The sequence below is a fragment of the Pseudoliparis swirei genome, chromosome 19 (assembly GCF_029220125.1).
Source record: "Pseudoliparis swirei isolate HS2019 ecotype Mariana Trench chromosome 19, NWPU_hadal_v1, whole genome shotgun sequence".
Classification (NCBI taxonomy): domain Eukaryota; kingdom Metazoa; phylum Chordata; class Actinopteri; order Perciformes; family Liparidae; genus Pseudoliparis; species Pseudoliparis swirei.
In genome coordinates, this window is record NC_079406.1 from 24,248,374 (window position 1) to 24,271,112 (window position 22,739).

General features: G+C 47.9%; 1 protein-coding gene across 7 annotated transcripts in view; it reads left to right on the plus strand.

The window, feature by feature from the left end:
* Window positions 1-22,739, plus strand: part of rapgef2b (Rap guanine nucleotide exchange factor 2b) — a 109,650-nt gene that overhangs the window by 49,503 nt on the left and 37,408 nt on the right. For 5 of the 7 annotated variants that reach the window (XM_056439697.1, XM_056439698.1, XM_056439695.1 and 2 more), the window contains exons 5-6: window positions 1,753-1,828; window positions 3,663-3,830. In XM_056439697.1, coding sequence (XP_056295672.1) covers window positions 1,753-1,828; window positions 3,663-3,830 — 244 coding nt within the window. Of the gene's footprint in view, window positions 1-1,752; window positions 1,829-3,662; window positions 3,831-21,360; window positions 21,502-22,054; window positions 22,234-22,739 lie in introns of those variants that run through there. The other 2 variants (XM_056439701.1, XM_056439700.1) reach the window with 2 other exon arrangements.

The following is a 22,739-nucleotide window of genomic DNA, read 5'->3' on the forward strand; positions in this document are numbered from 1 at the left end:
AGAGGAAAGACAGAGTAGCCTAAGCTCTCCATGCCGGAGCTCTGGCTTTTTGTTTCTTTTGGCCCTGTGGTAGAATTTTGGCTTGTGCACGTCTGAGAGTTTAAAAAAAACCCTGCATTAAACTGGAGCTCAGTCGAAAAGCGAGCGGCAGCCAGAGTTGTCTTTGATTTTTTTTGGAGTTTGTGCTTACTCAGCAGAAGTTCGCCGTGATCACGTGGATCCATTTGGTTCACACTCTTGTTCAAGAGGCATCAGAAAGTAAAGAAGGAAAAAAAATACGACGACAACAAATTAGTCATGTGAAATTGCAGCCAACGGGAGAAAAAACAACGGAACGGCTGACGAAAGAGAAAAGAGGAGAAGAAAAGAAAAAAACATCACAAAACACGACAAAGGCCGGACGGTGAAAGGAGGCCCGGCGGAGAAAAGCCGAGCGAGCGGAATTGACTTTTTTTCGAAAATAAAGGAAAACCACAAAAATCATTATTTTGCAGGTAGAGACCGAGCCGGAGGGGGAGGGGCCTAAAAGCATTTTAGATCACGCCGTGCCTGAGGTCACATGATTGATGGAAGACACAGGAAGCCGCACAGCACCGCTTGGTGACGGCGGGGGGGGGGAGGGGGGGGCTTACACGCCGAAGGCCTCAACGGAACCTCGTTCTTGAGTTGAGAACGAATGGAAATGAGGATGATGGGTCCGACGGTTGAGATCGTTTGCATTTGGGGATCGATCTAAAACCATAATTGTTTCGTCTCGGTGACGAACGAACATCTCGACTTTCCCGGGGCTCAAAACGATGTCCAACGCTCTAGAAATGATCAAAGAACACGGAAAAGCAAATAATCTTCCTATTTTTGTGTTATATTCCGACTACATCAGCCACAGATAGATGAGTGGCTGCAAAAAAATAGAATATAGAAATGAGAAAATGTGAAATAATGTAAGAAAACACCAAATAAATGTTTCCCGTCTTCCCTCCATTGATCGGCTATCAGTTGTTATTGTAATAATCTACTGTTTGGATGCTGTGATCCTTTCAGCGCTAAAGAATTGAGAATAAATCGATGTTTTCAGCTCTGGTGAACCTGATCACTCGGGTTTATCTCGCAAGAAAAAAACGAAAAGAAAAAAAACTTGAAATCGGCAAAAGCGAGCAGATATGTCTGAATCGGAAAGATAAATTAAAAAAAACCCAAAAAAAGCAAAACAAGGAAGTCCTTGTCTCTGCTCCGAGGCCGGCTCCCGGACAAAAGGCTGCATTCTTCACTCGGAACCCACATTTGGATCTCTTCGCGCTCAAAGTTTCCACGGCTGCTGCCCTCAATGGAGACGTTTCCCCCCCCCCCCCCTCATTAGGCTCAAGGCGTACTGTACGTACCGTGACGTCGTGAAGTGGACTTTTCCAGAGGCGGGTGTGTTTCCCTCCAGGTGGGCGTGGCCCTCGGCTGAAAGGAGGAACTGTCCCTTCAATGCAGCTCTGTTCGACATTTCAATCCAGACGTTCACATGCCGCGTGTTTAAAATGCCGGGCGTCGACTCCCACGGCCACGACTTGGCCGCCAGCGTGAGAGAGTAACGACTCCACGCGCTAATATGCCACGGGACGATTTATTTGACAGGGAGACGACATGAACTCCTTTGTTTTTATTAGGTGAATGGTGACGTTCCACTTTTCTTGGTGTCGTTCCCACACTCTGCATTTGATTAATTTCTTTATTTCTTCTTTTTTTTCCCCTCCTTCTTCCGTCCAGTTTCGGGAAGCGGTCCGCCGGCAGCCTGCGACGTGGATGCGAGTGCATCGTCCTGGAACCCTCGGAGATGATTGTGGTGAGTCGCACGTCTGTGTTTACGTGAACACTTTTTAGCACGCAGGTGTCAAACGCACACAATAAAAACACATTTAATGTCTTTTTATTATTATTGATTTTGTGGCTTTTTTTTACCACCTAATGTTAATTTTCATTCCAAATCCCGAGTGCTCTTCACTTCACCGCCCACGTTGTCAAAACGCTGGTCTCTTTTTCTAAATGACATCCACCTGTTCTAAATAATACCGGTAGCTTTCAGTTTGTCAATTGTCGGTTGAAATATGACATATTGGATGTTAAACGTGAACCGGCCCGTTTTAATCGGAACCCCCTCGCGGGTCGACGGTCCGCGATGGGAAGATTGTTTTGATAGATTATTTTCACGGTCGTAAAAGTACACGTCCGTCCCCGAAGAGATGCACTTTTAAAGAGCGCAATTAATATTTTGCTTGCAGTGAACAAAGCGAAATACTTCGACTAAAAACCACTCGCTAACGCCGCCATTTCTAGCAGACGTGCACATCCCCCCCCCCCCCCCCGACAACTTCTCACCAGGACGGGGAACGCCACCCACATCTTGACGGTGTGTGTGTGTGTGTAATAACGACTGGTTGGCACCGCTCTGCAGCCACAGCACATGATGTAATTGCTGTGTGTCATTGTAGATGAGGGGGGGGCGGGGCTTCTGTGAACTGATCCTGTATCAGCAGCTTCTCACAAACCCCCCTCGGTAATAACACCCTGCCGCTCTGCTGGCTACAGACACTTTTTTTTTCTTCTTCTGGCCTTTCCCCCCCCCCTTTTTTTTGTGGCCATAATTGGTGCAAACCCACCCTGCAATTACCCAGGAGGGATTTATGCCCCTCCCCCCCCCCTCCCCCCCATACGTTTTAGATGCACACAGTTACAGACATGTGCAGAGAATAAAAAATAAGCCACTCGCTCACGTGTCGGTGACTGTACACACACACACACACACACACGCACACATTGCATCCCAGGTTTGCAATTAGACGCACAATCACACTCTCGCACGCGACTCCCCCTGCCGTTGTCATGGCAGCAGAGAGAGAGAGAGAGATTCTGATGGTGTAATCCCTGAGGCTGAGCGCTGTGAAATATGAAGCCTGCAGTGAAAGTGGTGAGTGAGCGCGGGGGGGGGGGGGGACGGGTCCAAAGGAAGAAGAAACTCGATAATTTCATTCCGGCTTGAACCAAAGCCGCCCGGCAACAGAGAGGCTCCCGTTCAACCGAAAAAATACTCTCTAGAAAACGATTTAGCTGCACACGCGTCGAAAGTGGCATCCTGTGCCAGTTTCCACTCGGAAAATGTTCCTCGTTTTCTTTTTTCTTCTCCGGATTTCATACGGTTTCCATATCTTAAAATAATTCTGATTGATCTTGTTTTAATATGCCGTTTCATCGTGGTTAATACGGTGAGCAGACACGGGGGGGGGGGGGGAGAGTTCCATCTGCTTGTCTTTTACTCCGTCAGACTCCATCTCTGTTTATCCGTCTTGTCGATCAATCTGCATCCCCCGCCGCTCTCCTCACTCCTCCTTTCTCCCTCCGTCTCTCTCTCTTTCTTTTTGCTCTGTGAGCGTCCCTTTTGACGTCGGTGTGCATCGCGCAGCCTACACACACACACTTCTATTTTTACGCATTGAGAGGGGCGGGAGGCAGGGAGGAGGAGGAGGAGGAGGAGGAGGAGGAATCAGATGAAGTAGGAGTATAGGAGGGTGTTCTTAAATTTCCTTGGGGCGGGTGGAGGGATTGTGCGTTTTGTGCGCGAGCGAAGATGAAGACAGTCACTCCTCCCTCTCTGCGTCTCCCCCCCTCGCCGGCGTCTCCAGGTGGACTATATGGATGAAAATGAGGAGTACTTCCAGCGGCAAGCCTCGCACAGACAGTCCCGCCGGCGCTTTCGCAAGATCAACCAGAAAGGGGAGCGGCAGACGATCATCGACACCGTGGATCCGTACCCCACCGGGAAGCCGCCCATAGACCGGGGATACCACACGGTGAGTTGCACTGCGGTTCCGTGTCCGCCTCCTCGCTGCGGTGGGTCGCCGAGAGTTCGCTCCCGATGGAGCGTCTTGTTCCTCCTGCTGTGTGTGTGTGTGTGTGTGTGTGTGTGTGTGCGTGTGTGTTCTTGAACCTCTATGCCGGTGGGGACTTCAACCTGACTGCACACCGCCCTATGGGGACCCGCATCCCGATGGGGACCTAAGATGACATCACATAGTCAAGTCCTTACGGGGCTGCAAGTTCATGTGTGTGTGTGTGTGTGTGTGTGTGTTCTTGAACCTCTATGCCGGTGGGGACTTCAACCTGACTGCACACAGCCCTATGGGGACCCGCATCCCGGTGGGGACCTAAGATGACACCACCTAGTGAAGTCCTCACAAGGCTGCAAGTTTTGTGTGTGTGTGTGTGTTCGTGTTCCCGCGTGAAACCTGATTGACGGTTGTCTCTCTGTTAGCTGGCCTCAGCTTGTGTTTCGGCGTGTCCCGGGGAGAAGGCACCCGTTGTCCCCCGAGGGACCGCGCAGTGTCTGATTGTTGTTTTCTCTCCGACCTTGCTGGATTCAAGTTGCCACACGCTTGTGCGTAACGCTTGTAGACAATGTGTGTAGCTTTCTGCCGGCTTCAATGGATGTTGTGTGATGAATGTCGTGGAGTTCGTTGAGCCTCCTCTCATGCCTTTGCTCGTCTGTGCTTCTTATTGTCAAAAAAAGGACTTGTGATTGGTTGTTTTTCAGGTTTTTTGACCACAGCGCAGTATTTGGATGATTAAAACATTCAAGGTGAATGTCGTGCACGCGGTTCCTTGGATTTCCAGAAAGCGTGTGCTGGAGAATGATGAACGCTCGATCATGGAAACCAAGTTGTTTAGTTTCTAAAGCAGCGGTTCTTGGCCTGGAAACTTAAAGTAAAGTGACAGTTTGGAAGAAGTTGTGACTTTTTTTGTTTAAGATTTCTTTTACCAAAAGGATATCTGGGAAACAAATTGATTTGCACGACCTCAAGTTTCATTTCTGACGATTCTGAGACTCAAAACTTTCCTGATTTTGGCAGTTCTGGAACGATGTCCAATGAGATTCCCTGATACGAATTTTGAGAGAAGCCGGAGAAGAGCGTTTGGGAGAAGGAGAACGTTCTGGGTCAGGTGATGCTGACTTTCATGAGTTTCGCAGCTGTTCTATTCTTGTACCTCGTCATTTATACTCGACAGTAGTGCTGGTGTCAAAAGACGATGTTTGTATTGTTTTTTTTCCAATCATACCCCGACGCTAAAGGTTCCGTATATGAGACGTCTCTCACGGCAAACTTCTCCTGACTGAGGGGACCATCGGAGGCGACGCAAAGCCTCATCCAATCAGAGCGCACCATCGTTTGAGTCTTCACTTTAACCCCACGCGAAGGGATTGGGCTCCAGCTGAGGAAGAGTAAGCTGCCCCCGCCGCGTTGCACCAGCTCCTCTTCCCTCCTGCGCCTCCTTTTTTTTCCTGGGAATGGGAAGCGAAGCATTTTCACACTAATGAAGCAAATACCCAGCATGCAGCGCTTACACACAGCGTTTCCTGTTCTGCACAATTTCACTGCGCTCCCGACGTTCCCGTAGGTGGGAGGAGGGGGGGGTTCTGTCAGCGTGCACCCGGTTCATCCTGGAACGCCGAACCGATCTCGCTTAAAATGCGGCAAGCATCGTCTCCTCCGTCCAGCCCCACCCCGCATCCTACATGTCGACTGTTTTCGTTTCAAAGGACGGCACTGAACTTTCACACGGCCCGGGCATCTCTCCCGTCGCATCCTCGACTCCCTCCTCCACCCCCCCCTCCCCGCTCGAGCGGCGTTCCTGTGGGAAGAGGACGGAGGCAGGTGCCATGGCAACCAGCGGTCCCCGATGGGCTCTGGTCGAGTGCACTTAGAAGTACAGTAGGAGAGGGAGCGAAGTTACCAAGAGTGCACTACGCCGCCGTTGCTGCTGAAGGGTGGAGGTGGAGGGGGGGGGGGGGGGGGCAGAGCGACAGAAGCCGGATCTGGGCGGAAGCTAAGCCGACATAGCGGGCTACTCCCGCAGTGTTTTAGAATGCCAGGCAGCGCTCCGAGTCTCCTGCCTCCTCCTGGCCCCGAGGCGAAATAAGGAGGCTGAGAAATGCACCGAGGAGAAACTCCGGATTGAAGAAAAGGAGAACAAAAAATCTCCTTCTGGCAGGCAAGGTTTTTATTCAGCTTAGTCACTCCGGTGAGGCGAGGTGCAGAAGCATCGGAGGAGCCGCCGAGCCGTTCAATGGAATTCTGTCGACAAGTCTGTTTTTGTTTGGGGACGAGAGGCGATTCTCTTCATTGATCACGCCGCTGAGGATTATTGTTGTTTTGTCAGATTAGTGAGAAAGTGAGAGAAGAAGAAGGGGCACGTCCTCACGCTTGTGACCGATGAGCAGCTTAAATTGTCCCACCGTTGTCACCGTCGGTGTTTAATTTCGGCAGATTGATGAACCGATCGATCGCTTCGGCTCTTTCGCTTTTTATTTAAGCCGCATCTTAATTTATGTTCCAGACCGGAAGATAAAAGTACTCTTTATGGCCAGCGTCAGAATTATACAATCATATGTTTTATTGCTATTACTGGCGCATTTAAGAAGCATTTTCACATTCTCGGAGTACATTTTTAACTTTACTTTGGGGTAGTTTTTTCCATAATACTAACTTATAAGGTAACTACTTGTGCTGCAATGAAGCTAAAAGACATTAAAGAACCTCCGTTTGATTGTTTTGAAGATTAGTTTATGCCGTTTATTGTAAAGTGTGAAGCCTTTCATTTTAATACTTGAAGTCGTCGGTATCGCACTGAATCCTGAAACGTCGTTTGCGAGAGATCGTGCCGTAACCCCCCCCCCCCCCCCCGGGCCTTACTCGCTATTATTACGGAATACATCAAGTTCTGTGAACACACCACCATCCCATCACGGACTGTGCGCTGCTTCCCCAACAACAAGCCCTGGATCACCAGGGACCTGAAGGCGCTTCTCAACATGAAGAAAGCTGCTTTCAGGTCTGGAGACAGGGATGAGCTGAGGAAAGCCCAGCGCAACCTAAAGGTGAAGCTCAGGGAGGGCAAGGACTCCTACAGGAGGAAGCTGGAGGCCAAACTCCAGCTGAACAACACAAGGGAGGTGTGGACCGGCATGAAGCAGATAACTGGCTTCAAGGTGGGAGGGAGACAGCCAGGGGGCTCCCTGGAGAGGGCCAACGAGCTGAACTGTTTCTTCAATAGGTTCAGTTCACAGCCCTCTCCTGTCTCCTCCACACATCACACCTCCCAAACACCTCCCCCTCTGTCCCCCCTGCTGAGCTGCACATCCACCGAGCCCTCAATAACAATGGGCTCCTCCACCCTCCCCCCTCTCTCTGTGACGACTGACCAGGTGAGAAGACAGCTGGAGAAACTACTCCAGCGCAGAGCTGAAGGTCCTGATGGCATCAGCCCCAGGGTCCTAAAGACCTGCGCCACCCAGCTGTCTGGTGTCCTGCAGCGCCTCTTCAACCTCAGCCTGAGGCTGGGGGAAGTCCCGGTGCTGTGGAAGACGTCGTGCCTGGTCCCTGTCCCCAAGAAGTCAACACCATCTGGCCTCAACGACTACCGACCGGTCGCCCTCACCTCCCATGTGATGAAGGTGCTGGAGAGGCTGGTCTTGGCCCACCTCCGCCGCAGGTGAAATCGTCGCTGGACCCTCTGCAATTTGCTTACCAGCCTCATGTGGGAGTGGACGACGCCATCATCTACCTGCTGCAACGAGCTCAGTCGCACCTGGATGGAACCGGTGTCTCTGTGAGAGTCACTTTCTTTGACTTCTCCAGTGCATTTAACACCATCCAGCCACTGCTGCTGAGTGAGAAGCTGCGGGTCGCCGGTGTGGACGCGTCCACCATCTCCTGGATCACTGACTACCTCACAGGCAGACCACAGTTTGTCAGAATGGGCCGTGTGCTGTCTGGAACGGTGGTCAGTGATGTTGAGCCCCACAGGAACTGTTCTGTCTCCTTCCTCTTCACCCTGTACACCAGTGACTTCCAGTACAACACGGAGTCATGCCATCTGCAGAAGTACTCTGATGATTCTGCAGTGGTCGGGTGTATTAGGGATGGACGGGAGGAGGAGTACAGGGCAGTGGTGAGTGACTTTGTAAAGTGGGCGATGAGAACCACCTGCGGCTGAACGTGGCCAAGACCAGAGAGATGGTGGTGGACTTCAGGAGGAAGGCGACAGCTCCTACACCTCTGAGTGTCCTGGGAGTGGCGTGGACATGGTGGAGGAGGACCAGTACCTGGGCGTCTCCATCGACAGCCGACTGAACTGGAAGGCCAACATCAACGCTGTGTACAAGAAGGGATGAGTCGACTCTTTTTCCTGAGAAAGCTTGATCCTTCAACGTGTGCAGCAAGATGCTGGAGTTATTCTACCAGTCGGTTGTGGCCAGTGTGCTGCACTTTGCCATTGTCTGCTGGGGAGCAGCATCGAGCCGGTGACACCAGCCGTCTCAACAAACTGGTTAGGAAGGCTGGCTCCATCATCGGCTGCCAGCTGGAGCACCTGGAACAGGTGGTGGAGAGGAGGACGTTGAAGAAACTTGTGTCCATATTGGACAACCGGACCACCCGGACCACCCTCTCCACCACCTCCTACAGGGACAGAGGAGTACTTTCTCCAGACGTCTCCTCACGCTCCGCTGCCACAAGGACAGATACAGGAGAACATTCCTGCCGACGGCTATGAGGCTCTACAACAGATCACCTCTTGCCAGATCATAGTGCAATAACTGAATACTTACACTATGTTGATCTGCACTTCACACATCTCATTTGTTTGCACTACACACACACATTTCATTTCATTTGCTCTGCACTCATACACACACTTTGCTTTTTGCACTCTGTCTATATTTAATATTTTGTGTATTTGATTTGTCAGTGTTGTTGTGTGTTGTGTATGCATGTGTGTTGTATATTTACATATATATTTTGTTTTGTATTTTACTTTTATTTTACTTGTATACTTCTATCTTTCATCCCTGTTTCTTATATTTTGTGTTTTGTTTTTACTCTTGTGTGTTGCTGCTACTGTCACGACAAATTTCCCCTTGGGGATTAATAAAGTATATATCTATCTATCTATCTGTCTGAAGGGAGGATTATTTGTCGTCTTTCAGGGTTCAAACGTAACGCAAGTCTGGCTTTAACTATAATATTCACGCAAATGACTGGTTTCATTTCGGATACGTTTTTCTTTCTTTTAAAAAAAAATAATTATTCCTGGAGAGAGAATAAGTGTGGGTTGGTATTTGTGTGGATGGTAAACTTAAACCGGCTAAAGTGTCAGGGATGCGGCGTCATGATCCACAATAATTGCCGGTGGTTGACACGGAGGCGCCCGGTCCAGTAATTACGCGGACGCCAACGTCGGCGTGTCTGTACATTTCGACTCGGAGGACAGAAATACCAGTTCTATGACCACGTCCCCCGCCGCTGCTTTTTAACTCTGCTTTTTAACCCTCCTCTGACCTTCAAATGTACTGACATATTTTACCCGTGGGGTCAATTTGACCCCAGCAATTAAAACCTCCAGAAAAAAATATTAGAATTCATATTTTTTCCCAAGTTTAGGTGTCAGGTACTTTATATTTGTTTGTAGACTACCTAAATAGCCCATTAAATACCCCCCCCCCCATACACACACACACACCCGATACATCCAGAATACTTGTTCACGACTATGGTGAAATATGCAGATCACCATTAAAATCTCACTGATTGACCTCAAATTGGAAAGCGATATCTTTTTGATGTTTTAATGGCTTTATATTACTTCTAAGCCCATATTTTTCATATCAAATTGACCCCAAAGAACACCGATGCGTACAAGTCGTGTCCAGGACGTTGAAAACATATCACGTGAATTTGATGTTTACCCAGTTGTCCCCAATAAATTAGGAAAAGTCATGGAATGTGAAGCAAAAAAAGTGATGTTAGGAATTTGTTTAGAGATGATAAACATTGAATGGGGTCAAATTGACCCCGAAGGTCACAGGAGGGTTACAAATCCCGCCCACAACAACGCCGCGGGTCTCAAAGTTGGCAGCGATCAAATGCGTTTCAGCTCCTCCCAAAAGACGGGAATCCACTGACCTTCGCCATCATTCTGAGGTAGAAGATGGCAGTTTGGGCTCCACTTCTAATGCGCCCGTCAGATTTATTGTCAAAGCCCACACCTACACCTCCTAGACATTGGACTCTTTTGATTTAAGGTATGACGTAAGACGGCGCTCTTTAAAAAAAATGTATTACAGTTCTTTCTGTACCTGCTGTCTCTGATAACTAGTTTTATCCCCCCGTATAAATCTTCTCGCGCCGCTCTTCTTGTTCTCGTGCTACATTTCCACCGACGCTCGCATCTGAGCATCTGAGACGCCTGGAAAAAAAAGGAGCCGCAGTCGTCACTTTTGAGCTTTTTGTTTGCCACCATCGAAAGCGAATACCCGGGCGTTTTTTTTTAGATTTTCCGGGATTCGGTCGTCTGAAAAATACTTTAGTTTTTTTCCGCAGATGCGTCGCGGTGAAAGAGGACAGTGTTTACGACGCGACACACGTCTCCTGTGTGCTCAGAGCAGCGGGTCGGCACGCCGGTGCCTTCTTCCGAATGGACACCAGTTATTTCGAGCGTATCTCTTTCTCTCTCTCGGGAAACACACACACACACACACACACACTTCTATATTCTCCCTTGCAATTCGCAGTCGCTCTCCATTTTGCACTTTATCTCACACACGCCATCTCTTCCTCTAATATATCAACAGCCATTTGTGCTGTTGACCTCACACACACACACACACACAGATGTTATCCCTGGTCTCTCACTCAGCCACTCACTTAATGTCTTTGTGCTGTCACTCAGTCGAGATGAAATGTCGGTGTGGCGGACGTTAGGCGGCCTCATTGTTTACTGAACGCTACCCTTCAGATTTCATCTATATGACATATTATGATGATTTATAATATCTCCTTTACTCTTTGTCCTCCTCTCCTCTCCTCGGCCCCAGATGCCTCCAAACTCTCCCGGGTTTACCCGGTGGCCAGGAGGGCGTTTGAGGCTCCAAACAGCTGTTCTATAATTATACGAGCAGCAGGAGTCGGCCAATCAATACTCCTTTTCCTCCACCCGGGGCGCCCCGTAATCAGAAGGTCACAGGTTAAATCCCCGCAACGGCCCCCCTCCGCGCTCTTGACACTGCTCTCTCATCTTCGGACCGCTATTTTAATTTGCCTTTTAAGGTCGGCGTGAAAGTGTTTCGCCAGACGAGGACGAGTCCCTCGCCGGTTTCTTCGACGACTATTTGTGTTGCGGAGCTGTGAAATGTAAAAAAAAGTTTCGCACTCGCACACCATCATTTAATTATGGTAAATTAATGGGAATATTGACGGTGATGCGGGTGCTTCACGGCACAGCTTCACGTCACCCCCGCTGTGTCCTAACGTCCCTGTTATCGGGGCTGATGGAGCTCATTCTGCTTTCAAATTGACATTTTAAAACGGTGCACTTCAAAGGAATAGTTTTAAATGGGATGCACGCCGATCTCTCAACGTCTGTGCGTTTTTAATGTTTAGGCTTAAACAGCCAGAAGCTGGAACCAGCTAGCCAGCAGCTGGTTCGCTTCATTTAGCTCAAAGCTAGCCAGCAGTGAAGCTCGCGTTGGCACAAGCAGTGCCGCGTCGCCGCCAGTGAGCTTCAGCTGAAACGTGCTCTTTACTTTTGAAGTTGCTTTCTCTTTGGATTATTAGATTTTCATAAAAAATGTTTATCTCTCGTCGGCGAGCGTCACGTCAAGATTATTTTTCATGTCGACGCGGAGGCTGACCGTGGAACTGCTCCCGGGCGAGACGGAGGCATCGGAGCTTCCTTTTAATTCTTAGGGAACGTGACGAAAGGTTTCGCCGTTAATTTCCAAAAGTTGGCAGCGATTTAGAATCAAGCACTTTTTTTTAAATAATTGGGAGTCTTATTGTCCGCTGGGGGGTCAAACACGAGTCCTGCGGTGGTCATGAGGAAGTTTAGGAAGTGATCTGCTCTGTAGTCTGCAGGCACGCTCAATGAAAGCGTGTGTGTGTGTGTGTGTGTGTGTGTGCATAAGGACACTGCACTGAGAAAGTTTAATTTTCACCTTGAGAGAATGCATTAATGTGCAAAGTCCTAGAACAGGAGGGAAAAAAAGGGCGTTTCCAGTAGGTTGATATACTCTTTAAACGAGATGTTTAAATGTTGAAATGATTTATCTGCCGTAGGGACGATTAAATAAAGTCTTTTATACTTATTGGGCATAAATTGGGCACTTTCCTCTCTCTGTGTGTGTGTGTGTGTGTGTGTGTGTGTGTGTGTGTGTGTGTGTGTGTGTGTGTGTGTGTGTGTGTGTGTGTGTGTGTGTGTGTGTGTGTGTGTGTGTGTGTGTGTGTGTGTGTGTGTGTGTGTGTGTGTGTGTGTGTGTGTGTGTGTGTGGAGCTCAGACAGAAACAAGATGGCGAAGCCGTCGCCTGCTATTTCTCACACCCTCGACTGGCAAGTGGCATGTTTGATAACTTCCATCTCCTCTGCTTCTCTCCTTGGCTTCCTCCTTTTAACCCTGGCTCCCAGGAATGCAATAAGGTACTGTATCTATTGACAATGTGTGTGTGTGTGTGTGTGTGTGTGTGTGTGTGTGTGTGTGTGTGTGTGTGTGTGTGTGTGTGTGTGTGTGTGTGTGTGTGTGTGTGTGTGTGTGTGTGTGTGTGTGTGTGTGTGTGTGTGTGTGTGTGTGTGTGTGTGTGTGTGTGTGTGTGTGTGCGCTAGCTGTCCTGTGGTTGCGTTCCTGCTGGTGCTTTTCTCTCTCTCTTCTCTCTGCCTCAGTTTCCCGTTTGTCGTGGTATCAGCAGCTCCTGGTCCCGACTCCCTTCATAATCACCTCCCGTCGGCTGGCGGCGAGGTCGTAAAGGGAGAAAGGCCGCTTCGGGATTTTTCTTTACTTTTTCCGTACACGTCCATTTACACCCGTCCTGTCTCCGGATGACGAGCATCTCCCCGGTGCGGCCCGAAAACCGAGATAAATGCGACAATTAGGCTGATTTGCGGGCCATCGCTCCTCCGACCTTTGCCCCCCCCCCCCTCTCTCTCTGCCGACGTGTGCTCGATGGCGGCATCGACTGCTGCGTGGGCGTGGCTCCGCTGAGACGATCTCCCGATGTGCTCAGTGTTTGATTGCGATGGCTTCCAAAAGACATTAAGCCAAGTCGTAACGCAGCTGTTTAAAGAGGAGCCCCCCCCCCCCCCCCTCCCAGCTGATTTATCTCAGTGTTTCATCATCAGAGTCCCGCCGTGAGGTGGCTTCGGAGGGTTCGAGGGCCTGAGGTGCCGAGCAGGTTTAGAAACGACTGAGAGATGGCGGTCGCGGAGAGAGAGAACAGAACCTGCCGCTCTCGAGGCCATGGGGGGGGGGGGCGAGCGAGCTCCTATTTTTAGAGCTGTCCTTGTGTGACAACCTGCTCCGCTTCAGCTGTGCGCCGAGATACAAAAGCCTCCTCAGTTGTGAGAAGACGCTGTGTGGGAAGAAGAGACGGTTCATTGTACACTCTTTTTTTTCTCCTCCTGAGCTTTCTCGCTTCTTGCATTCCTTAATCTTTGTGTTTGTTTAAAATTATTCAGGGGGGGCGGGGGAGGGGGGGTCATGTGTTCTTTCTTCATTCATTAATCCGTCAGAATAATCTATCCATCGTTTGTTGGCGTCATCATTTCTTAAATCCAAGCTTTTGTTATCCAAGTTGTTTGTTTTTCATCTGTCAAAAACCTCAAAGGTTTTGAGTTGGCTCGGTTTGAGCAGCTGGAAATGTTCCTTAAGAAATGACTCTGACCCCGCAATCCTCTGTTGAAATACTTAATTTTCTGTCAATCGACGACATGTTGATTCATTCCTTCAGCTGGAGATCTTATTGTTGTTGAATCATAAAATACAGGAAATGACGGACTGGGGAAAGGGAAAGGGTCGTAGTTCACGTTTTCACTTTAATATATAATGAATATACATGTTTACTCTTTGTTGCATTGGGCGTCTCGGTCCCAGCGCTACATCTGCGTTTATAGTTATTAATAACCAAATATCAGATCTCGACAGAAATAGACCAGATAGCTTAGCTGAATTTGTGCTTCGGTTCAAATGAATAAAACGGGCTCCTCGCTGACGGCCGCGGTTCGTCTCTCAGCCGGCGATATCCAACACGCTCGCTGACATTTGATTTGCTTTTCATGTCACTTTTGACATTCAAAAGGCCTCTTTTTTTTCCCCTTCATTATTCATAAAGCAGAGTATTTTCTAAAGGCTCGACAGTTGACATTTATTTCTCTGCGGTAACCGGCCTGCACGGCGGCGATAACAAAGCACGCAGTTTGTTTGCTTTTTTTGTATTTCACGGAAATATGATTTAAAAAAATAAAAATCTCTGCCTGGCAGAACGGCGTGAGCCCGTGAGACGATGCAGGGTGCTGCAAGGGACACTCGAGGGTGCTTCTTCAGCTGGTTGGGCTCAGAGGAGGGTTAACATGCGTATTGTACGCATTTAATTCTTAAATGCGTGGAACCGTCTTGCTTAAAGTCGGCTGCTCGGTCTCCTTAATGCTGAGGAGTACGAGCGTCTGACACGGCGCTCTCAGACTGACAGACGTTTGTCAAACGTTCGTATAAGATGTAGCTGCATTTAAACGTTTGGCGCTGAACAGTTAAGCTGCTCGAGATGATTCCACCGGAGTCGATATACCGACTGGAGGCTCTTTCTTTTAAATTCCACGACAAAAGAAGCGTTAAATCTTGAGTGGAAGGAAATACTCAGTCTCTTCCCGTTTACACATCAACGGTGAAATTTAAGTTAAAAAAAATACATAATAAATCGGCATGAACTTCTTGCCGTTGCCCTATTTTCTTCGTGTTCTTGTAAAGCCTGTTGGGTTATTTTGGTTTTAGTGAAATATATATGTATATATATATATATGTGTATATATTTATATGTGTATATATGTAAATTTATATATATATATTATTTATGTGTATATAAATATATATATATATTATTTATGTGTATATACAGGACTGTCTCAGAAAATTAGAATATTGTGATAAAGTTCTTTATTTTCTGTAATGCAATTAAAAAAACAAAAATGTCATGCATTCTGGATTCATTACAAATCAACTGAAATATTGCAAGCCTTTTATTCTGATTTATTGCTGATTATGGCTTACAGCTTAAGAAAACTCAAATATCCTATCTCTAAATATTAGAATATCATGAAAAAGTATACTAGTAGGGTATTAAACAAATCACTTGAATTGTCTAATTAACTCGAAACACCTGCAAGGGTTTCCTGAGCCTTGACAAACACTCAGCTGTTATAAATCTTTTTTTTTACTTGGTCTGAGGAAATATTAAAATTTTATGAGATAGGATTTTAGAGTTTTCTTAAGCTGTAAGCCATAATCAGCAATATTAAAAGAATAAAAGGCTTGCAATATTTCAGTTGATTTGTAATGAATCCAGAATGCATGACATTTTTGTTTTTTTAATTGCATTACAGAAAATAAAGAACTTTATCACAATATTCTAATTTTCTGAGACAGTCCTGTATATATGTATATACTTATGTTTATTTGTATATATTTATGTATATATATATTTACATATGTTTATTTATCTATGTATAAATTATATATATATAAATAATATATATTTATAAATATATACACATATATATATATGTATATACATTTACATATGTTTATTTATATATATATATCTTTAAAAAAAAGTATATATATATATTTGTGCCTCCCTTCATGATAAATCCTTTTGATGATGATCTCTTAATTTTTCACGTGGGCCATCACCAGGTAAAACATATTAGTTTTCCCAATACTTACTTTTATGACCAAATGACTTAAAAAAACTAATTCCCCTTCCCATCATGCACCTTGCACTTTATGTTTAGCTCTCATAAGTGTTGCCGCTAACGCGCGAAACTGAGATGAATAAATAACACGGCTTTGGAGAGTGTTGTTGTCTGTGAGAAGCATGCTGACGTTGACGTGTCACACACATCGTCTTTGACACGGGGAAAATATTGGGCAAGAAGCACAAAGGTGACTCACCACACACACACACACACACACACCCTCCCGGTTGATTACCTTCCACAGTGAGTCTATAACCTGATCCGGAAACCTCTAGTTTCTGATCAACTTCTAACTCGCTTTGCCACTTATTCTCCAAGAGCTCTCTCTCTCTCACTCTCTCACTCACTCACACTCTCTCTCACTCACTCACACTCTCTCTCACTCACTCACACTCTCTCTCACTCACTCACACTCTCTCACTCCATTCGCTGCCTTTTTGATTTATGCACTCATGTGACATGTTTCGCTCCTGTGAACCTGCATGTGTAATCATTTTGAAAAATGTGTCTGGCTGCCTGTTTTTCTTTCTTTCTTCCCTCCGCATAATTATTTTTCCGAGCGTCGACAACGGGGCGACAACGACTTGATAAATGAAATAATAGCCGCCCCCTCCGGGGGGCCGCGGCGGCCATGAAATCTCAGCCTCTTCATGAGATCATCTCTCCGGTTCTAACGATGCTATTCGCGGCCCGTCGTCACGGGAGCGACCCGGAGGATTAACGCACTCCGCGTTTCCTCCGCTCGGTCAGCGAGGACGGAACGGATCAATGAATCAGAGTTTGAGGACTTTGATCCCGTAATAGCCGACGCGCGTCTTCCGACGAGTCATTTGTCCCCGTTGAAGTTTTCATAAGCAAATTCATTCTGAAAAAAAACCCCGTCAAGTGAGATGCTTCTTGTTCTGGCAGCGAGATGATTTAGTCCTCCTTCTTTTATTGCTCCTGACGGCCGTCGGATGTTCAAAGTGCTGTTTTTATCAGGGTTCGTACGGTCATGGAAAACCTGGAGAAGTCATGGAATTTTAAAATGGTCATTTACAGGCCTGGAAAAGTCATGGAAAAAACTTAAATCATTAAAGTTTGGGAAAAGTCATGGAAATTTGTTATCACATCATTTACGCCGAGTTTGAAATAATTAATATGTTTTTTAAAGAAAGACGCTCAAAATGTCAGCCGGCGTACGCTCTGAATACGCGAAATTTTCTAAATTCTTCATGTTTATACTGAGATTTCAGTTTGGTCATGGAAATTTGGTGAAAAGTCCTGGGAAAGTCCTGAAAATCCATTAGTCCACACATTTTTTTTTCTGGCTTATGTGATATCCTGTTGTTCTTGGTTATACATTAAACTGATCTGTATCCTACGCCGTCAGCGGCAAACGCCGCGCGTTGTTCTTATCGTCAAAAAGATTTCCCGTGAGAGTATTGATCCGGCCGACATGCATCCGAGCCTCGATATTTTATTCATTATAATACATAATTCAGCCACGCCATCGCACCTCAACTCAGTCCCTGCAGTTTGTTTACCACGGCGTCGCCCTGCAGTTGTAAATACTACGTATTGATCTGCAGCTGAATGTATTGCTTTATTAACTCTGTTGAGTAATGTGTGCTTAAATTTTTTTTTCTTCTTTTTAATGAAACGATTTCTTTTATTTTTAACCAGTTATCAAAGATCTTCAGGGACTGAAGTGCCACGGACGAGGGAAACAAGTCTGCAGAAATAGACGAGCGCGTTGTCAGGGTTGACTCGATTTGTAGACTCGAAATAGAAACCCCAAAATCTATGTGTAAAACGTCCAGAAACACTCAATCATATCCAATCATATTCTTTTGTGTGAGTGATTTTCACTTCATTTCGATTAATGTAATGTTTTGCCGAAAGAGAAATTAAATCAGTTTTGCCACTCTGCATCATTTAACCCTTTTTTTTTTTTTTAGATGCTTTTGGGTAAAACTCATTAAAGTCCCGGTACACGGACTTCTGAGTAAGGAGGCGAGCTGCTGAGTCCCGGCCGAGCGGTCCAGGATGTGACATGTTGGTTTGTTTATGGCTTATTTTTGGGGAGAGCATCTGTCTGAAGTGAACGATGACATCATCGCTCCTCATCGCTTTACCGTGTTTAAAAAAAAAATCTCGCCCGCGTCGTGATGGGAACGCAGAAACACCTCGCCTCGCTCCGCCGGCTCTCCGTCATACGGACGCCATTCATCAACTTGAAGGGTGGAGTTAAGGAGATACAAGGAAGGTGGATGGCCGACTTTTCCACGTGTGATGGGTTTGTTTTTCTTTCACCACGTGACACCCAGCGGCGTAATGATTTATTTTATTTTTTCACGACCCCTGAGAGCAGCAGCCGGCTTCACGGGCCGAGGCCCCGCCCACCCGCTTCACCCTCACTCATGCATATAGCACACGCTGCTATTAAGGCATTAACGTTACTCTCAAGCATCATTTTTCACGTCACCGTCCTCATAAGATCGACCCCCCCCCTGCCCGCCCCCCTCTTCTCCATTTACATGTAGCCCGTGATTAGTGGGTGAGGAAAAAATGATTAATTGGCTTGTTTGTTCCGAGAACGCTTTTTAAAACAAAGGGGGGAGGGGGAGGAGGATGGGGATGAGGGGGGGAGTGGCAGGAAGGTCTGATATTCCCCAGGCACAAGCCCGTTGCCGCGGTGATGTAATGATGCCCCTCTCCTCCCCCTCCGGCGGTCGTTGGAGACGTTAATGACCCGGCTGCACGGCAAAGCACCTGAGCTTCTTTTTTTTTTGCGGGTGTGGTGATACATTACATCATGGCTCGGGGGCAGGAGAGGTGATGTCATCCCGGGGCTTCGCCCCCCCCCCTCTTCATCTCCTCCCACTCAGCTCCCCCCATTACTCTGGACTGGAGCAGCTCCAAAACCAGTGAGCGCTGCTCCCCAGGCATTGTCTCTCCCAGCATGACACAAAGCTCAGATGCTTCGTTGGTTATTGGATTTGCCGTTATTGTTTTATATATATATTGTTGCATGTGAGTGTGTGTACATTGTGTGTACATTGTGTGTACAATGTGTGTACGACCACGTTTTACCTCCGATTCAGCGTCGCGGCTCTCGTTTATGATTTAATGCCGAGCTGCAACTACTAATCATTTTTTCGCACTCTGTTGCTTTTTAAACCTTTCTTTTCAAGCTGTAAAATAGCAACAAAAAGCAGTCCGATGCTTCAACATCACAATAAAATAAACTACAACGGGCACTCGGTAGAGCGCATACCTTCGCATATCACAAGATTGGGCATTGAATTATGAACATGTTGGTATTAGTTGCATGCCAATTGGATAGAAATTGACCGTGCTATGGTAAAAAGAAGATTTTGACCTTTTCATGACCTTGACCTTTGACCCGATTGATCCCAAAATCGAATCAAATGGTCCCTGGATAATAACCAATCATCCCACCAAATTTCATGCGATTCGGTTTAATACTTTTTGTGTTATGCGATTAACAGGCATATAAATAAATAAATAAATACACGGTGATCAAAACATAACCTTCCGCATTTTCAATGCGAAGGTAAAAATATAATCTGAACAGCATATGGATCGGCGAACTGTCGATGAACGACTCGAACAGTTAATCAATCGTCTAGTCGTCTGAGTTTTAGCGCTGGGATCACGGTTCAGTGTTCCGTTTGTTACCGGGCAGAATAGCACGGCTTCACGCGGTGACGTAAAGGACTTCAGTCGTCACGTCTTTTTTCTAAAGGACAAAATGACAACGCGACACTTCTTGATGAAGCGTTATGTTCTTTGTGTCTCGGTTGTGAGCTGAATTCATGAATCGACGTGGTGTCTTTGCGTGTGACGTGTGAGCGGCACCTTGTGTGTGTCGTCTCTGCCTCTGGAGCCCCTCCCCTCCACTGTTGCCGGTGACGACGTCTTTCGGTCCTTTTTTGAAGCGGCGTCCTCGTGTCTCCGTCTGCCAGGAGACCTTCGTACGTGGGACCGCCTGTGGATCCAATATCCAGGGTCTCTGGAACCCGAGAACACACACACACACACACACACACACACACACACACACACAGACACGCATTATATTCTTACCCCCCTCTCTTTCGCCGTGGTGTGTTTATGTGCTGTTTGTTTGTCGTGACGCTGCTGCTCATTGTACTCCAGCTGAGTGAAGGTGAAGTGGGAGTCTATTGCCACTTCTATTTCACACACACACACACACACACACGCTCGTCGACCTTCCCTCCCTCCATTTCGCCTTGTCTCGATGCTCCCGTCGCCACAGCAACTAGAAGCCCTCGAGGCTGTGTGAGGCGGGGGGGGGGGCTATTGCAGCTGAGTGACAGTGGCAGAGTGACATCATCGCTGCCAGCCTCATGTGCTCCCTTTGAATACTTTCAGCTGATTTTACTCTCTTTATCCCATAAGAAGCGATGCTACTCTCTTCCCCCTTTCTCTCTCTCTTTCTGCCTCTTTTACCCACTCTCTCTCTCTCTCTCTCTCTCAAGAGGAAGTGCTGCTGTCTCCGTTTCTGTCTCCCCCACCCAGGAAATGGCTTTCCCTTTACTCCGTTACCATGCCGACCGGCTCTTGTGCCGAAGTGAGCGTGATAATGGCATTACGCGCACACACACACACACACACACACACACACACACACACACACACACTGTGCTCTCCTCCTCTCTTCATCCCTCCATCGCCCGTCCTTCCACCTTTCTTCTTCTCCTTTTTTCATCTAACGGTGGCCTTTCTTCCTCCCACCCTCTCGACATGTGCACCAGCTCTCCCCCTCCTCTCTCTCTCTCTCTCCATCTCTCTGTGGGGGTGTTGTAAGCCCTCCAGAGGGGCGCAGCTCTTACAGCATCACCGTCTGGCAGGGAGGAGGTCCTTACGCCCCGCCCCCCTCCAGCACCACCCCTCCCCTCCTTTACCCGTGACACACATCCCACCCACCCCCTCTCTCCCTCCTCCCTCCTCCTCCTCCCTTACAAACAAACCCCTGGCTTTAACGCACAGTACCTCGGTGGAGGCTGCAAGCGTCTCGGTCTCCAAATAATGTAATGGTGCATAAAGGCGTGTGTGTGAATGTGTGTGTGTGTGTGTGTGTGTGTGTGTGGCATTTTACTTTCGGGAGCGGGAGGGAGAGAACGAGAGAGAGAGAGAGAGAGAGAGTAGGCGGAGGGAGCAGACGTGAGTGAAAGTGTTGTCAGCCATTTTTCTCATCTTTTTTTAAATTTCCCCTGTTTTCTGCACGCCGCTCCGACCGGGGATTGACAGGTGCGTGGAGAGAGAGAGGGGAAGAGAGAGAAGCTCGGTCGTCTTCGCTCGGATACATTTTTGTTTCTTTTTGTTCATCCTCTGTGGTTTTTAAGCTATTTCCGTGGCGAGCAGCGGGGACGCTGCAAGGAAGGCAGGAACCGGGAGTCGGTGTTGAGACTCTAATCGGGCGGAGAGACAGCGGATAGTCCCCCCCCCCCCCCCAAAAGAAAGCTGTCAAGCCGCCGCCTCCTTTCCAGAGGCGAGGGAGGGGGAGAGAGAGGGAGATGGGGGGTCTGTGCCGTAGCGCGTCGGGCAGCTCCGGGGTGTGTTAGCCCGGAGAAGCTCTCTCTCTCCAGGATGAAACCGTTAGCGGCATCAGACGGCAATGGAGTCCCGAGCCAGAGCCCGGTGAGTAGCCCACGTCTCTCTCTCTCTCTCCACATCTCTCCATCTTTCTCTTCTCTCATTTATGGATATGATTACCGGCCGGATGTCACGGATGCGCATCGGGTTTCTACATCGACCCCCCGCGGGGTGAATGGACGTCGGGCAGGGCTGGAGATCAGTGTGTGCACGTCGAGCCTCCGGTGTGTGTGTGTGTGTGTGTCGGTGTGTTGCACTAGAAACGTCCGCCATGTGCTCGCTGTCACTCGCGCGGATATGCGCACCCGCATTTCTTATTTTTTATTGATCTCGTGAGAGCCAGACTGTTCACGGAAAAAAAATATGGAGGTTTATCAAGTGTTTAAAAAAAAAATGAAAAGAAGTGGAAACAAATCCAACTTTGAATACGACACATTGGAGGCTACTTATTGATGCGTAATGGTGTGCTTTCCCGTTGGCTCAAGGCGCGTACACACACACACACACACACACACACACACACACACACACACACACACACACACACACACAAACTGAGTGTGTGTACGTGTGTTTTTAACGGCTGATGTCTCTGCCCTCGTTATGTTTAACGACGCACTGACATGACACTATCTGATTGTTAGGTCCCTAATATGTTCCCATAAAATGAATCACGCCAGGTGTCTTTTGCATTGGAAGAAGAGGAAGAGGAAGAGGAAGAAGAAGAAGAGGGAGAAGATGAAGCAGCATTCATACACCCCAGTGGTTCGATGGGAGGTGATGTCATGTGTGTTACTGCACCTCCTCACCTCTACAGGCGCTGCTAAAACCCAGACCGTGATTACAAGAAGGCACTTGGTATTATGTGTGTGTGTGTGTGTGTGTGTGTGTGTCGGCCCCTCCCGCTGCTGGTGCCGCTGTCCGTGGTGCTGGAGGCCTCGGCTCGTCTGCTACCGAACGGTAAACGGATAGATCGGCTGTCAGCGCCGCTGGCATCGCTCACACGTCGGGGGCCACACACACACACACACACACACACACACACACACAGAGAGAGAGGCAGGGCCGTACATCACAATGATGGACGGTTCCTGGATCGCAGAGCACGGATGCCGAGGGGAGGAGGGGAACAAAATCACCTTAATCCTCCTTTAATAGTCATGGACGTGTCATTGGTGATGACACGTCTCACCCTGCTTCCTCCTAGTTTATGCAGCAGGGAGGCCTTATCTCTCTCTCTCCCCCCCCCCTCCCTCTCTCTCCCCCCCCCCTCTCTCTCACCC